At 38.6% G+C, this 18549-nt stretch overlaps 1 protein-coding gene across 5 annotated transcripts in view; it reads left to right on the top strand.

Moving 5' to 3' along the window:
- Positions 1-18549, top strand: part of dnah12 (dynein, axonemal, heavy chain 12) — a 176619-nt gene that overhangs the window by 20955 nt on the left and 137115 nt on the right. For all 5 annotated transcript variants that reach the window (XM_072280429.1, XM_072280430.1, XM_072280427.1 and 2 more), the window contains exons 6-13: positions 4587-4662; positions 5636-5794; positions 7422-7617; positions 10201-10389; positions 10923-11085; positions 14248-14339; positions 15905-16083; positions 17578-17713. In XM_072280429.1, coding sequence (XP_072136530.1) covers positions 4587-4662; positions 5636-5794; positions 7422-7617; positions 10201-10389; positions 10923-11085; positions 14248-14339; positions 15905-16083; positions 17578-17713 — 1190 coding nt within the window. The remainder of the gene's footprint in view (positions 1-4586; positions 4663-5635; positions 5795-7421; positions 7618-10200; positions 10390-10922; positions 11086-14247; positions 14340-15904; positions 16084-17577; positions 17714-18549) is intronic.

Genomic DNA, 18549 nt, shown 5'->3' with positions numbered 1-18549 from the left:
CCTTTCCGGAGGAAAACACTCCAGCAAAGTGGACTTAGCTGAGGGCTATATACAGTTGGAGATGGAAGGAGAATCCAATGTGTTTCTCACCATAAGCACTCATGAAAGGCTTTATCATTATAATAAGATTATTTTTAAAGGAGCATCTGCGCCACTCTGGCGGAAAGCTATGGATCAGGGGCTGCAATGCTGCTCGGGTACTCAGTGTTAACTGGACCACATCATTGTTACTAGTAAGGATGACTGTGAACATCTCCTCAATCTCAAGACAGTGTTAAAACGATTAGAAGATTACGAGCTCAGTGCACAACACAAAAAGTGTAAATCATTTAAACAAAGCATCACTTATTGTGGCCACACCATTAACACACAAGAACTACATGTGTGCTGAGAAAATTCAAGCTGTGATGGATGCCCCAAGGCCAAAGGGAATGTCACAGTTGTAGTTCTTTTTAGAATCTGTCAATTACTATAACAGGTTCCTGCCAAACCAGGCTATTGTGCTGCAATATCATTACTGCAGATCGGGAAGAAATGGCAATGGACAAAGCAGTACGAGATGGCTTTCAAAAAGGTAAAGGAAATGGTGACGCCAGACACTGTACTCACACACTATTGTCCACATCATCCAGTGAAGCTTGCTTGTAACACCTCACCTTATGGTATAGGTGCAGTTGTGACATATGTTATGAGTGATGGAAGTGAATGCCTCATAATCTTTGCATCATGTTCCCTTACTGCAGAGCAAAATTACGCACAGATTCACAAACAAAAAGGCCTCGAGCCTGGTTTGGGGTGTAAAATGTTTCAAGCAATACTTGTACAGGAGAGAGTTTGCCCTCATTACTGATCATTAACCAGGAGTGTCCATTTTCAAACCACAGAAGGGTGTTCCACTAACAGCAGCAGCACAAATGCAGAGATGGGCTGTTTCTTGGAGGATACAATTACAAGATCAAATTCAAGAGGTTGTCTATTCATGGAAATGCTGATGTATTGTCACATTTACCATTGGAAAAGGAAATACCTGAACCATTTACAGAAGCGGACACTCCTCTTGATGTATTTGCCTTAACACAAATTGAAAGTCTCCCTCTTATGTCAGAGATGATCCAAAGGAAAACCAGTATAGACCCCACACTGTCTCAAATCTGTATGGCCACTCAAAATGTCTGGCTGTGCAGCAGAAACTCCAGTTTCCCTATTTGAACCAGCGCCAGGATGAACTTGCCCTTGACGGAGGTTGCCTTATGTGGGGATTGAGAGTTGCTGTACCATCCAAACCAAGAGCTAAAGTGTTGGAGGAGCTGCGTGCAGATCATCAAGGCATGATCAAAATGAAAGCATTGGCTTGAAGCTTTGTCTGGTGACCAGGGATAGCTCAGCAGACCGAATAGCTCACCAAGTACTGTTCAGGATGCCAACACCTCCATAAGATGCCAAGAGTAGTGCCTCTCCATCCCTGGAAATTGCCTGCATTGCCTTGACTGAAGATTCATGTAGATTTTGTCTGACCATTCATGGGCACAAATTTATTGGTGGTAATGGATGCAGCTGCAGAGTGGCCAGAAGTGTTCCCAATAGCCTCCACTACAGCCTCGCACACTGTTGATGTGTTGAGAAGCATCTTCTCAAGGACTGGCGTTCCAGGACACTTAGTCATTGACAATGGACCACAGTTAGTTGCGTCTAAAGAATACACTGCAAGTCATGTCAGCAGAACGCACAACACTGACACTGAGTCAGAAACTCACCAATTTCCTCCTTGCATATCACAATACAGCACACTCCACAACCAACAATTCATAGAAACATAGAAAATAGGTGCGGGAGTAGGCCATTCGGCCCTTCGAGCCTGCACCGCCATTCAGTACGATCATAGCTGATCATCCAACTCAGAACCCTGTACCTGTCTTATCTCCATACCCCCTGATCCCTTTAGCCACAAGGGCCATATCTAATTCCCTCTTAAATATAGCCAATGAACTGGCCTCAACTGTTTCCTGTGGCAGAGAATTCCACAGATTCACCACTCTCTGTGTGAAGAAGTTTTTCCTCATCTCAGTCCTAAAAGCTTCCCCTTTATCCTCAAACTGTGACCCCTTGTTCTGGACTTCCCCAACATCGGGAACAATCTTCCTGCATCTAGCCTGTCCAATCCCTTTAGGATTTTATAGAATTCACTGGCTATGCTGTTCCTAGGTCGTCCCTTGCACTCACAATTGGATCTCTCAAATCCAATCTCTGACAGAGTACGCAGGCCAAACAGCTGAGACAACTTGAGGGCTCCTCAAACACGGAGGTTCGGTTTCACTCCTGGACAAGCAGACCTGATGAGGGACTACAGAGGGGATCAAAAGTGGGTACAGTACTTGGAAAAATTTAGAACAGAACTGGACCACTCTCCTACACTGTGCAGATTGCATCTGCTCAATCAGTTGAGGAGAGCAGAGGCAATTGTTAGAGAAGAAAGGTGTCCAAGCTGTCAGAACCACTTCCTGCAGTTCCTGAGTCAACTCCTACAAACACCATGGAGGAGGCCGCAGAATCTAAGATTGTTTTACAGCCACAAATCTCACCTGCCAAGCAGAGTGACCCCCCCTGCCAGCCCCCGCCAGCAAAGAAGTTATCCCACAAGAGTAAGAAATCCTGTACTATGATTAAATCATTAGGCCTGAATGGAATAATTTAAAATTTACTATGCTGTGGATGTCTATGTACTAGTTGTATTATGTAATATTCAGAATATATATGTACTGTATATTATATATATATATATGTGTGTTGAGATGCATTCTATATTGAGTTGGAGATTCTAGCTAAGCAGAGAGGAGTGTTGTGTATTTAATATTTCAGGAAAATTTGAGTAATATTGTAAATGTATTGTTTGATTAAGCATTCTTTCTTTACATAATTCATTACAGTTTATATGTAAAAGTATGTGAATGACATGCATTATTATAAGTGTGTGTCTTGCAATAAGTAAAAACAAAAAATACATGTTTGTCTTGGTCTCTCTGTGTTTTTCTTTCAATTAGTTTCATGTTTTGGAGTTACAAAACATAACAGGTTGCCTTTTTGAGACTGGGATGGTGTGAAATTTGTCTGAGGGTGGAACTGTACTATTTAAATTATTACTGCAAGTTTGTGGAGCATTAACCTGTCCATGATGCCCATGCTTGGTTATGGTCTATTTATTCATTCATTTGATCTATATTTTAAGCAAAATTACTCTTATTTTTGTCAATTGGACTTTGGATAATTTTAATTTTAATTAATTTATTGTTGATGGTGGAGTTGAAACATTGAAAATATTACCTCTGTAACCTGCTTTCCTTTGATTTCAGGGTAAGTATAATTCTGAGTGTGGAAAACTTAACAACACTACATTGTTATTCTGATTACTATTAAATTTCATGTTTATGCAACAAGTGTATATCTAAATGCTCACTGTAACAAGTGTTACAAACCCGCAGGTTTCGTTTGCTGTGGACCATCACTTGAAAAGAGCGCTTCAGTGAGGCAGGACTATGATATTGTCCACTGACTGACTCGCAGCTTGTTTACCTTTAAAAACAAGGACACTGACAGTCACGGTCAGGTCAGGTCAGGTGAGAGAGAGAGAGAGAGAGAGAAGGAGGAAGAAGAAGAAGAGAAAAAAAAACAACCTGGAAAAGAGTAGCTGCTCCAGCTCGTCGAAGCTGGGGTTTGAAGTTCTGCTATACCCACAAGGGTGGGTTGATTATCGATCCAGTGCACATCGAATGTGTGGCTGTCACTTCGTATTGGAGTGGATTAAGGAATGTCCTGTGGGACCGCTCGAAGTTAACCCTTGCCTGGGTATGTTATGTGGCAACCCCTTTGAAGACAACATCCCTGTGACAAATCACTCTGATGGTAATTCGTACGTGGATTTGGAACGGCTCGACGGAGGATCTTCGACAACTGATATTTATTAATTACCATCGTGTAACCTGTGGAATTCGACGTAATTGCCTTCTCTCTACATTTCACCCTGGATTACAAATATCTCTCTCCCGTCATTCCTTCCGTGGATGAACTGAACTTTCCTACTTTACCATCTCAAGACTCTAAGCTTTGTTTCCCCAAGCTTAACTTAGTTTGGGAGCTATATTACACACATACATACGCATAACACTGTTAACATTTGTTTATCTTGGTTGTTACTATATTATAAGTAGATACTAATAAAGATAATGGTTTTAACATTAAAATCCGACTCAGTGTGAAATTTCTTGCTGCTGGTTTATTTCTAAAACGCTACAGTATGTAACACAAGATAACGCAATAGAATCTACTAATAAATCTTAAAGATGTTTTTGTTGCTTCACTTTCCTGAGAAGGAAATAATTGTTCCTCTCTATCCAGTAGTAGTTGCCTGTCTTTGATTTGGTATTTATATTATAAAGGTATTGTAATAAGCTCTGTGTGTTCTATTCATCTGTAATATGAATCGGTCTGCACTGAAAATAAAGGAAAAGCCATACTTTACATAGTTGCTAACTTTAAAAGTTAAGGAATTAACAACAAATACATCTACTTATTATCCATTTCATACATTCTAGTGAAAAGTGTTCTTGTAAAGCCAGAAGTGAAAGGCCTGGAGTATGAAGATTCAGAACCTCTTCCACAGGAGCCAACGTGAGTATAAAGTGCTGATGCAGTCAGCTACCAAAATACTTATTTCATATAGATTCAAGATTCATTAATTCAGTCATTTAACTTTGTGAATTCATGAACACCTTTTCACATCAAATACTCCACATAGACTTCCAGGTGTAAAAGAAACATTTACAGCTGGAATCTACTCACCAGCATAGCACAAGAAATACAACAAATTTGCAATACATATATTATAAAATTGTTGGGCTGGAGAAGGAAGCACAACTGTGTCACTACAATGCTAACTTTCCCCAGCTGAGCAGAATTGCACTGATACTGAACCTAAGAGACAGCAAGTGGTCCCTCACAATCAGCAAAGCCAAAAATTGCATGGGTAAAATGAGCTCCAATCTTTATCTTCATATGATTAAAGAACTTGAAAGTCAAGAAAATTATGAGGTTCTCAGTGCAAACTCTTTGGTGGGTGATCTCATTACATGTGGGATCTAGAACAAGCTCTGTCCATGAAATTGATTAAAATTTTTTGAATGTTTATGACAAAGATCCTTTAATATTCTTACATAGCAGAGTAAATCTGAATTTGATTGCACTTTTCTGAGAAAAAGTTGAGACTCTTCTAATCCAAGGCAGTCTGTGAGATAATATTTCCAGCCACGTACTGAGAAGAAAAATTGGCTGCAAATACTGAATGCATAATTAATCAGGTTTTGACTTAAAAGTTTCAAGAAACATCGGCTTGCCATATAGCAGATTAAATTTATAAATTTACTTGCCTCATTCTCACTGGTAGTAGTTTTTATTCCCCTGCTACCAATATTTCCAATCCCTGCTTATCCAAATTTTCTGGCATTAGTAGTGATGGCAAATAGAAAATTAGTCCTTATGGTTTGAAAATTTTGTACTGAGATTTTTAACTGTATATTTTATATGTGTAGCATTTTATTTCATTTAAACTAAAATTTATTTATGTATTTTGTTCTCTGTTATCTAGAGGTTTGGACTTCTCTAATCCTTGGCATGAGAGTTTTGTAAAAGCTAGACAGGAGATCAAAACAAATCTCTACATCCTTCACCCGGTCCTGCAAGCAGTTTTGGATTTAGGTTATCTTACTTTTTCCAAGCTGCTCCTTCTGGATCTGTCAGATTGTAGGTATGAAAAGGCAACTTATGATGCAAAAATAGGGCATTTTAAAATTTCATTTCATTGAACTACAGACTGGTGAGCCGGGGAACTATAGGTTAGTGAACCTGGCATCAGTGGATCAGTGGTGAGAAAGTTACTGGAAGGGATTCTGAGTGACAGGACCTATCTGTGTTTGGAAAGATGAGGAATGATTAGGGATAGTGAGAATGGCTTTGAATTGTGGACAATTATGTCCCACTAATTTGACGGAGTTTTTTTAAAGAGGTGACCAAAAGGATTGTGGAGGCAGGCTAGCAGATGCTGTTTACATGGACTTTAGCAAGGCATTTGACAAGGTTCAGCCAGTTCAGAAATTTAGATCGTGTGGGATCGAGGTTGAGCTAGCCAATAGGATACAAAATTGCCTAGGTGGTAGGAGTTAGAGGGTGATAATAGAGAAATTTTCTTTAGATTGGAAGCTTGTAATCTGTGGTGTGCCACAATAATCTGTGCTGGGTCCCTTTTGTTTGTTACTTATACTAATGATTTGGGTGAGAATGTAGATGACATGGTTAGTAACTTTGTGGATGATACTATAATCCCCAGAAAGCGTTGTAGGACTGAGTGACCCAAGGGTAAAGTACAAAGTTCTCTGACATTGGCAACACACAGAGACAGGGTGATGAAGATGTTTGGCACTCTTGCCTTCATTGGTCAATGCATTAAGTACAAGAGTTGGGTCATCATAGAACAGAGAACATAGAACAGTACAGCACAGTACAGGCCCTTCGGCCCACAATGTTGTGCCGACCCTACAATGTTACAGCTGATTCTACACTTTGGGTACTGCATGCAGTTGTGGTCACCTAGCTACAAGACGGATGCCATTATCAGGGATGCATCTCACCCTAACCATGGACCTTTCACTCTCCTCCCATCCGGTAGGCGCTACAGGAGCCTCCGCTCCTGCACCAGCAGGCACAAGAAGAGCTTCTTCCCTGAGGCTGTGACACTGCTGAACCTCTCATCACAGCGCTAAGCAGTATTGCACCCATATTGTACTGTCTCAGTACTTTTATATTTGTATGCTGTAGCACTTTTTTTATTCACAGTTATTTTGTAAATAACACTATTCTTTGCATTTCTGGTCAGGTGCTAAATGCATTTCATTGGCTTTGTATCTGTACTTGGCACAATGACAATAAAATTGAATCTATAATCTAATCTAATCTAATTAAACTGGGAAGAGTGCAGAAACATTTCACAAGATGTTACAAATGTTACTGGGATTGAAGGGCTTGAGTTATAAAGAGAGACTGGATAGTCTAGGAGTTCTAGTGGGTAAATGAAGTGAAGTGGTAGGGGCATATGTAACGACAACATTTAAAGTACATTTAGACAGGGACGTAGATAAAAAAGGATACGGGCTAAGTGTAGGCAAATAGAACTAGTTCAGGTGGGTAACTTGGTTGACATGGACTAGTTGTGTTGAAAGACCTGTTACTGTACTGTGTAAACTATGATAATGACATTTATAAACTTAGCATTAAAAGGTTAATGAGCACCAATAATATTGTACTGTAATTCTACTATAATGTGTTTGTGGTTTTGTGACTTTGACAGCTGTACTTTGATGTTTTGATTATTGATTTAGATGCAAAGGACCAATTGAATGTGAATCCTTTAAGAATAATGTAGTGATAGAGCATGGCAAAATGGAGAAAAAAATAATGACCACGTGGTACCCTAAAGTTCTCAGTCTGCTAACCGACAAAGAGCAAATAAAGAATATTAAACCTGAAAAAATGGACTGTTTCTACTCCACAGCTAATGTGCTGATAGGTAATCAGGTAACCATTGCTCAAGTTTATTGTAGTTTCCTCTGATATCTGTTGGTTCAGTTCTTAGACATTTCCATTTAATCACAGGAAAGAGAAAATGGCTTACTAAATCTTTTAGTATAGTCTAGTTTTTTTAAGGTAACCTAATAATATTTGTCTCCATTGCATCATACCATGGATCTTCTCTAGTTACAGAATCTGTTTTAATTTTTTAATCACCTCAGTTGCTTGGACTGATTACATTTAGCATAATGTAACTGACACGAGGAATGTGGTTTGCATGGTGGAATGCAGAAAGGTTGTCTAGGTAAATGAAGTCTGGTATGGTGCTAAGGCATGAGAAGAATAAGAAGGATATTTAATAAATCATGATCTGATGATGGCAGTGTGGATATACGTTGTTGTGAGAGGTATGTGTTTTGTGATTAATAGAGCGGCAGTTCGTACAGCAATAATGTAGAATAATGTACGCTTTATTGTTATGGGTATATTTGCCTGCAAACTAGCTTCCTGCAGCAGCATAATTACAAGAATAAATTAACATAAATTATGCACAACTTACATGACAGAACGAACAAAAAAACATAAACATCATCATCAACAACGATGATGCAGCCTACAGAGAGGAGGTGGAAGAGCTTGAGCCCCAGTGCCAGGAAAATAACCTCTTCCTCATTGCCAACAAGACAAAAGAGATGTATCGACTTCAGGAGAAATTGCAACACTCACACCCCTCTTCACATTGGCGGCACAGCAGTGGAAACTGCGAGCAGTTTCAATCTCCCGGGAATGGACATCATACACAACCTCTCATGCTCCCGGATTGCGTTTTACCTAATCGAGAGAGCTCACCAATGCCTCTGCTTTCTGAGGAGGCTGAGAAGAGCTAGACATTGCACATCTGTACTCATGACCTACAGATGCACAGTAAACAATGCAAGTTCAGTGAAATATGCAAGCAGAATTAAGGGTTTTTAGATTGGTTCAAGAACTTGGTGGGAGTGGGGGAGAAATTGTTGTTGAACCAAGAGGTATGGGTCTTCAGACTCCTCTACCTCCAGCCCGAAGTCAACAATGAGTAGAGGGAATGGTGGAGGTCCTTAAAGATGGATGTTTCCTTCCTAAGACATGGCCTCTTATAGATGTCCTTGATGATGGGGAGAGCTGTATCTGTGATGGAACTGGCTGAATTCTCTGCTGTCTCTTGCATTCCTGTACCTCGGAGTTCCTACGCCAGGCCATGATGCTAGCACTCAGAATGCTTTCCATTCTATACCTGCAGAAGTCTTCAGTGACATGCTGAACCTCCCTAAACATCAAAAAAAGTGGAAGCACTAGTGCACAGCCTCATTGTTGCATCCATGTGTTGGGCCCACGATAGGTCCTGCATCCTATGAGATGCTGAGACCTTGGAATTTACAGTTGCTCACCCTTTCCACTACAGACCCTTCAAAGAGGATTGGTGCTAGATTACCTGACTTCCTTCTCCTAAAGTCCATAGTCAGTTCCTTGGATCTGCTGACGTCGAGTGCATGGTTATTGTTACGCCAACCTATTTCTCTTCTTGTTGATAATTCCAATTGACCATAAAAAGAGTTTAGTATTTAAGTAGCACATTTCAAAGTTCTTGACATTGCACAATGCTTTACAGCAATTGAATAATTTTGAAATGTGATTATTGTTGTAATGTAGAGAACATTGACATTTTACCAGCATTGCTCTCATCCTCCTTTGACTGTATCTTTAATGGAACTGATTTTCTTGAGGGGTGTTGGGGTTGTCCTCTTAACAGATCCTCTGATGTAGCACCAGAGAGATTCTCTCCCTCTTTCAATCAAATATTTTTCCCCTAAATTTTGCTGTTTATCCTTTGCAATCCAAATCCACCTCGTTTTCAAAAGATGCTGGCTTTCCTTAGGCAAGTTCTGGACCTTTCAGTGTTGTTTCTTTCAAATAGCATGTAGCTAAACAATAGAATGGATAATGCTATTCACTGAAAACAACAGGAGGCACAGATTTTTCATGTTACCTGCAAATGTGCAAATTTGCTCAGATTATCTGCACTTTCTTTCTTGTGCACCATTTTACTGGGAATTATTTGATTTCTGTTCGTTATCGTCAGAGGTATTTTGAAGTATTCACTGTGATACTGCATATCTAAGTTTCTGTGGGAATATGTGTAGCTTAACAAGGAATTCTGCATTTTTATGGTAATTTTCAAAGGTAGTATTGACACCTTCATAATTTAAAAAAAATGGCATAATTATGATTAGTAACTGTATAGTTAACGTGACTATTTTAGCTGGATATTATACAATGTATTAAAGACAAAAGCTTCATTTGACTTTTGAAGGCTATTCTCAACAGATGTCATTCAACTTAAGCACCTTTTATATACTTGTGTAAATAATGTTTAAAGTTTTAAACACCATAGTGAATATATTAATAAAGAAGTAGGAATTGTTGATAGAAGTTATCAAGAAACCACCTTTTATATCAAATGAAAATCTGATGAGTTATTTGTTACTTATGAGGAGTTAATATCATTGCATTTTAAAAAAGGAGTTTAACTTTATTTTTTTGCCCTCTAAGTTGCAAGAGTTTCTTGGAAGGACAGTGAAAGCCTACGTAGGTCTTTTTGATGAAGTGGACAAATACAGAATGCCCCAATTTAAGATGGATTTAATAGCTGATGAAGACAAAATGGAATTCTACCCCACATATTCAGAATTGGAGGAGACTGTTCTGTTTGTGATAACAAAAATAGAAGATGCCATGCAGGTACGTGCTTCCTAAATTGTTAATGCACTTCCCAAAGGATGCATGAAAAATTTGAATGTATATGCCAAAACAGCTTTAATTTCTTACAATGGAGTTACATAGTGATGACAGATCCTCTATTGCCTGTACTCCAGGCTCCTGAAGTAAAATATAAGTTTCTAATGCATAAATTTATTTCAGAAACAATGGTATATAAAACAATTAGCAGAATGCAATACTGAAATGCTGTGTTGAATTTACAGGAATTTTAAATCTAAGTAACTTTGTAATAACATAACTTCTACAGCTCTTGTGTCACTATAGTTTGTAACAATATACTTATGCATATTCATATCCAGCCATTTAAAATAGATAGTAAATAAGTACATTAGGTTGCACAAACTCTAAGAATACACAGTGAAAGAAGGTTTATTCTGTGCGCTCTTTATCCCCAAACAGGTGTACAGTCTTGGTACAAAAAATACAAAAGAAAATCTTTCTTGATTTTATTAAATTGCAGTGTGTGTAATTTCCTCTTGTTTTACTTCTGTCAGAATGTCCAAACAGTGAAGTCCTGGCTGGCCGAAAGTACTTCTGATGATGTTGAGAATATCAAGGCTAAACCATCTGCTGATATCCTAAACTGGGCCTATTCTACACTCAAGGAGACAATCAAAAACAACTTTAAAGGTGCAGCTGAATATTTCCAACAGTATGGTACGTCCATTTACCATTGTTCTCAATCCAATTAACTTAATATGAAAGAAAGCTATTTTAACACCAGGCACCATGTCATTTACAGACAATTTCATAAATATGGGTACAAGTGATAACGTAAGTAACACGAGCAGAATTTCATCCTTGGTATCATGCTAAACATAAATTATATTTAAATGATCATATTGTATTCCATTGGAATCAATAAAACCAAGTTTTAAGAGTATGCGTATTATTATACAGGTGCATTGATCATTACATTAACAATGATTTTGTAGTCTCTTATATTAGTTACACACCTATAATGTAGCAGTACAGATTGAGTTTTATGAAACAAAATTTCATAGAGGATTAGGTCAGATTAAAAAAAGACATGGGTTTTAAGAAATACATATGTAAAAGGAGAAAATGAAGGTGAAGTTTTAGGAGGAAATTCCTGAGCTTCAGGCATGATCCTCCAGCATTGTTTCAACTCCAAATGGATCATTAAGTGAATAGAGAACTGGAAAGGTTTAAGGGTGAAATAAGTAACTGAGAAGCAGATATCAAAGATATGAAAGACCTTGAAAAATAGACTGAGAATTTTAAAATTGTGTTTTTGTGTAACCAGGGAGAACAGTAAGCTGAGGAGTAACAGGGAAATGGAATGGTTCAGACACCAAAGTTTTGAATAACATTATGGTAATGGAAAGTAGAAGAATGAAAACACATCAAGAATGTATTCAAGAAGCATTTAAGCTCAGACAGAACAAGAGGCAGGATGAATTGCAAGGAAGGAAGTTAGCAGACTTGGTGATAGTGCTACGTATTTGAAGCTCATCTTCGTATCAGCTATGATTACAATACTGGGCTAGCAACCTGGTCAGTTTATAACATTTGCCAAGCAGAAATGGATGGACTCAGTGGTCACTGAAAAATAATTGTGGTGTGAGCAGAAGATATTGGCTTAGAATTTTTTTCACCCATTCTGAATTAAAGAATGGGAAAAGATTGAAAATGTCATTTGTTTCTCAGTTGTTCTCAATTTTTAAAAACATTTTCTGAGTTGAGCTCCATCCTCAGAGCAAGAAAGAGTCAAAAATAGCTGCATGTCCTGAACTGGTAAAACATAAGTACTTTATTACCTGCAGAATTTGACTGGAAAGAGCTAATGGACAATGCAAAATTAGAGAATATAACACCTTATTCTATCCCCCATGGTGATGATTGTTCTTCTTCAATTTCTCCATAGATGCCCCTTAAGGTTTTTCATTGTAACTTGAGATACTTTGGCACATTATCTTCTACAGAGAGTCTGACAGTGCTAGCATTAGTATATTTTCTTAACCAAATAGGAAGAACAATTCATTTGAGTATGGCACCACTGAAAATATAAAGCAGAGCATTTGAGTTACTGGCAAATCATTGCACAGAATAAAAAAAAAGAACAGAAAGAACAAAAATGTTTGTAAGATAAAAAGCTTATAAAATTTTTATTTAAAAATAAATAATAAATAATTTAATATATAATGAGGGAACAGAACTGAACATTTGGAAATGCTATTTTTTAGTGTCAGAAAGTTTGTTTGCCAATAATTAAGACATTATAATGTTAATCATGTTTTTAAACTGGTGTAGATCCCCCATCCTTTTTAGGCAGGTTTAATATATGTGTACGTTACTCACGTTTTTATGCCGTTCCACGTATTTCAATTTGTGTGTTACATGAGAGGGTCACATGTAGCTTTTGGAGGACTAGGATTGACGGTGACTTCCTGATCTGCGTGCTGAATTGCATGAGAACTTCCTGAAAGTTGCTGACTAATTTACAGTCTTAGGTTCACCTTCATTTCACATTGAAGTCCAGCCTGATTCATTTACTAACAATATTAACAACAGCCTGTTTCAATGGAATATGTAAATACAAGAAAAGTTTAATGATTCTCTGATAAGTGGAAAAAATCACTTTATGATTCATCACCATGTGAAATAACCTTATCAAGTCAAGTTTATTGTCATTTAAATATATACATGTGTATAACGTATATAACCATATAATATATATAGAAATGAGACATTTCTCTGAACCAGGGTGTAAAGCACAGCAGTACATGTAACTCACAATAACTTATGAAGGTAAGGATAAAACTTACAGATGAATCACACATAAATAACAAACTAAAGTGCATTAATTTTAAATATTGGAACGTTTGGAACAGATTAACCCGTGAAACTTCGAATATGATGCAGTGGGAAGTTCAGAAGCCTAATGGCCTGGGGGAAGAAACTGCTTCTCATCCTGACTTTTTTTTTATGCATTGTAGTCTCCTGCCTGATGGCTGAAAGTCAGAGAGGATGCTGGATGGATGGGTGGGACCCTTAACAATACTAAAGGCCCTGCACATGCAACACTCCTGATAATTGTCCCCAGTGGATGGAAGGGAAACCCCTATCATCCTCTCAGCTGTTCTCATGTAGGGACTTCTGGTCCGATGCTTGACTGCTTCCATACCAGATGGAGATGCAACTTGTCAATGATGCTCCTGTAAAATGCACTTAAGATGTGGGGAGAGGGGGGAGCTTTGCTTGCCTCAATCTTCTTAGGAAGTGGAGGAGTTGCTGAGCCTTCTTGTTCCGGACCAGGTGAAGTAATCTGTGATGTGAACTCCCAGGAAGTTGGTGCACTTAATTCACTCTATGGAGGAGCCATGTATTCACAGAGGGGGATGGTTTGTCTGCATCTTCCTGAAGCACCAGCACGACTTCTTTTGTCTTCTCCATGTTCAGGCTTAGGTTATTCTTCTCACACCAATCCACCAGTTGCTCCACTTCGTCTCTATACTTCATCTCGTCATCAATATTGCCACAACCACTGTTGTGTCACCTGCAAACTGGATGACACGGTTTGAGCTGGATCCTGCGACAAGCCATGTGTCAGCAGTGGGTTGAGCAGACGGCTTTGAGGAGCGCCGGTGCTCAGCATAATGGGATCAGAGATGTTGCTGCCCACACGGACTGACTGTTAAGAAGCACTGCACTCAAATGCAACACAAAATCATCCTTATTGCCATGAGTCAAGGATCTCTTTCTAGAAAATCTTTTTCATTTAGTGAACTTAATGACCTTGACATTGAGAATGGTGTACTTTAGTTATTAATCTCATAAATCTGTTTATTTCCATAGTTGATAGTTATGACTGGCTAATAAATGGGACAGCCAAAGAAAGCATACAGAAATTCATGGAAGAAGAACACTCATTTGATGACTACATAGTAGTAAGTTTATCTAACAAATATTCTAGCTTTAATATTTAAGATTTCTTTCTGGGATCAGGGGACGCCATTAGGTCAAAGGTCCAATTTTGTGTTGTAGCTTATATCTATAAGAAAGCATAAGGAAATAATCTCATAAACAGCTCTTCTATATTTCCAATCTTTGAATACTTTGTAACCCTTAACAATACTAAAGGCCCTGCACATGCAACACTCCTGATAATTGTCCCCAGTGGATGGAAGGGAAACCCCTATCATCCTCTCAGCTGTTCTCATGTAGGGACTTCTGGTCCGATGCTTGACTGCTTCCATACCAGATGGAGATGCAACTTGTCAATGATGCTCCTGTAAAATGCACTTAAGATGTGGGGAGAGGGGGGAGCTTTGCTTGCCTCAATCTTCTTAGGAAGTGGAGGAGTTGCTGAGCCTTCTTGTTCTTGCTATCTTGTTAAGGTCTTGCTATCGAAAGATGCTATGTTCACCAGTTCTGCCACTGTATTCTCAGTATGTCATGTTATTGTTGGGATGCTGCTGTGTGCAGCTGCTCAGCTACAACCTCACTCCTATGTGATGCCTGCTTCTGCAAGGAAACAATAAAAATTTCAATTTGCTGTGACTCGTCCAAACTGATGCTGATCTTTCTTAACATGAACATCGGCTTCAGTTATGTGTTTGAGCCTTCATGATGTATCAGTCTTGCAAACTTTCATTCGCAGAGCCAGTTGTGGTGTCTTAACAACTGAATTAGGATTTTAATAATAAACATCAGGAAGTAGCAGTGTATTACATATATTGAGCTCTTAAACCATTTACACGTGGAGTCTTATGGTTCCTATACACACCCAGTTGTAGGGCAATTATATCACATCACTGTCATCCAATCAAGAGTGGCATATCAAGATTAGAAATACACAAAACATCTGCTGTTATCCAATCGAATATTTTATATTCATATCTGGAGCTACGTTACAGTCACCAGTTCATTCAAAAGTGACCTACTCTGGTGAGGAATATGATGGCGTCCATGAGGAAAAATCGGCAGTTGGTTGATTTAGAACAGCAGTAAAAATTAAACTCGTTCTCATGTGCTTCAATGAATAATTGTATCATCTAATGCAGTATCAAATGCTACAGCCATTGGTTTGTGTTGCTAACTTTCCGTTATAGAGGTGGTGAAATTTGCAGAATTGGTGGAAAAGAAAAAGTAACTATTGGTTCCTGCTCTTGATCACTATTCAGTGTTTCTTAGTTAAAGTTAAGCATCATTATTTGTTGAGGATATAATTTTCTTTTGCATCACTCCTTGCAATTAGTAAGCTTTCACTGACTGGACTGAAGATGACGAAAAACAATCAGAAAAGGTGCCAGAATGCTGTATCTTTGTGATACCCTCTGACTAGAGAAAAAAAAGGACGTTAAAAGAATGAAGGAGGTAGTCAGTGAAAGGAAAACTAGCAGCATTGCAAAAGAACCTGTAATATAAATTTATGTACACCTTTTCTTATATCCAGTGCAAACCTTTATTTTAAACATTTATTTATTTTAATAATTAAGTAACCTCTGTTAAGTTTATAGACCAGTTTCGTAACTTAGCAGTGGAGATCATGAGCCTGCAGAAAGTTGCCGACTTTCATATGGTGCGGGTGGATTGTGAGGATATAAAGCATGGCCTAGCTGAAAAAGCAAAGAGCTGTGCAGAAATGTTGCTCGATGGACTGGTTGCAAAACACAGAGAAGAAAACCTACGGTAGGTCAATGTTACAAGTGGAAATTAATCATTTTGAAATATCAAGTTGCTAATTCTGAAATTCATTTTTCATATTCAAAATGTTTTTCCCATAACGTAACTCAGAGTAAACGTCTTTGACCCATCATTACTGTGCTTTTGACATGAATAAGCTCTTGGTGGAGAAAGATCTTGATTTGTGTAGATTGGATTATGTCGATAATGGGCTCCTGTGTGTGCTTGGGGTACACAAATCACAAGTCACCACAGAGTCTTAAAATTGGATCATAACCATATCAACAAATCCAAGAACTACACCTCACTTCTGATTATCATTATATATCATTAAAATTTGTGTTCCTGATTTTGCTGAATTTTGCTCAAAAGGATGCTGGCTAGTTTCAGGTTTGTGAACAACAGTCCTGAATTTATATATCTATTGAGATACAGCACCAAATAGGCCCTTCGCATTGTGGTACCCAGCAATTTCCCAATTTAATCCTAACCTAATCATGAAACAATCTACAGTGACTAATTAACCTACCAACCGGTACGTCTGTGGACTGTGGGAGGAAACCGGAGCACCCGGAGGAAACCCACGCGGTCACGGGGAGAACGTACAAACCCCTTACAGGCGGCAGCAGGAATTGAACCTGGGTCACCTGTACTGCAAAGCGTTGTGCTAACCACTACGCCACTGTGCCGCCCATCCCACAGAATTTTGTGTTCTGCCAACAACTTCCCAGTGCTGCATCATTACTGCACCCTGCAGGGGATCCAGCTGTTGAGCAGATGCTTGCTGGCATTCCCCAGCATAAGGAGTATCTGATTTCTACTCCTGCACCAGGTTCACTTAATGGGGATTTTATGGTTTGGTGGGAAAAATAAGAATAAGGCAAATATTATTTTAACTAAATCGTCTTTGATTAATTTAATGACTTAACTATTGAAAATGTTTTGAAATGTTATTTTGTCATTTATTTCATTTTTAATATCTTTTTACATTTTCTGAAAATATTCAGATAGGTTTAAAAAAAACCTTGACAGCTTTGACAAAAAGCTGTAACCTGAAAGAAAGGGGTCATATTCTCTTTATATATGTGGGCAATGACGCAATGTGTTCCATTTAATTCTACAGCTGCCTTAGCTGCTTATATTTAATTTATGGAATTATTTAGGATCAGTGCTTTGTCATGTGACAGGGTTTCCAGAATAGGTCCTTGAGTGGATTTAGTGTGGCCCATCCACATTACCCAGTTATTTTGTTAGATGCTTTTTCCTGCTTTGCATCTTATCATTTAGCTGCAGGGGCACCTGAGTTCAGAGGAGATAAGTTCAAGGGAATGTCAGAGAATGGTGACAAGTGTGGGTGGTGCCCTCAACTCAGCAAAATCCAGCCATTTGATTTTCTGTGCTTATTTAGATTTTTCCTAAGCATTTTCTGCTAATAAAGATCTTAGACTTGTTACTGAATCTGAGACTTAGTGAAATTATAATTTGGTTGTTTTTTTGTAGAATTTGCCAAGAATTTGAAAATATTGTGGATAAAGCTTTGAATATTCCTGAGGGTACAAAAGAAATGCTGGAAATGATTGACTATGTGAATGAAGTAAGAAGTACAGGTGTTGCAGCTTTGAATATGAGGATCAAAGTAAGTACACCTGTCTAAATGTCTCTTAAATATAATGATTGAACCTGATATCACCGCCTCCTCTGGCAATGAGTTTCAGATATCAATCTTTGTATGTATATATTTTAAATATATATAATTTTATGTATTATGCTGCAAATCCTGTTCACTGGTTTATTGGTGACACCGATGATGGGGGAGCTGCGTGGCCTTGGTTGTAGCGTGGCCTGGGCTTCAAGCCATGGGCTTGCCTGTTGCATCTGCCCAGGGGAGGAAGCACTGGAGGGCTGTCCATGCGGGACTGGGGGCATGCTCCTCCCATTGGTAATGCTTTCCAGTGTTTGCTCGGTGGAACGCAAGCCGGATAACGTACATGTGCGTGTCTGCGGCTGGCGGAGGGCTTGTTGTCAGCAGTCATTCATGCACCATTAAAGTGCAAAACATGCCACTCAGGGACTTGGGCTATGTTATATTTTTTGTGTGACTGTATTTTTACTGCTATATTATATGTGCTATATGTGCCTTGTGCTGTATATGATGGTTGGTGCTGTGTTTTGCACCTTGGCCCTGGAGTAATGCTGTTTCGTTTGGCTATATCCATGGGTATCCCATGTATAGTTGAATGATAATTGAACTTTAACTTAAAGGAGATCTGGGGGGAAGTATTTTATATAAATAAACTTTTCCCTCATTTCCCCTTTAAAATTTCTTTCTCTCAAAGAAAGGTCTTACAACCTACCTCTCACTTATACATAAAAGAGTATTACAAAGTTTCCAATTCCTGCAGGACAAACATGGCCTAGAACACAATGACTTTTTTGGGTACCTTCAAGTACGACACTAAGTTAACCAGAGTT

The sequence above is a fragment of the Mobula birostris genome, chromosome 16, assembly GCF_030028105.1.
Source record: "Mobula birostris isolate sMobBir1 chromosome 16, sMobBir1.hap1, whole genome shotgun sequence".
In the NCBI taxonomy this organism is placed as follows: Eukaryota; Metazoa; Chordata; class Chondrichthyes; order Myliobatiformes; family Myliobatidae; genus Mobula; species Mobula birostris.
The sequence above is the reverse complement of the archived record's forward strand: the minus strand, read 5'-3'. Positions and strand labels throughout refer to the sequence as shown.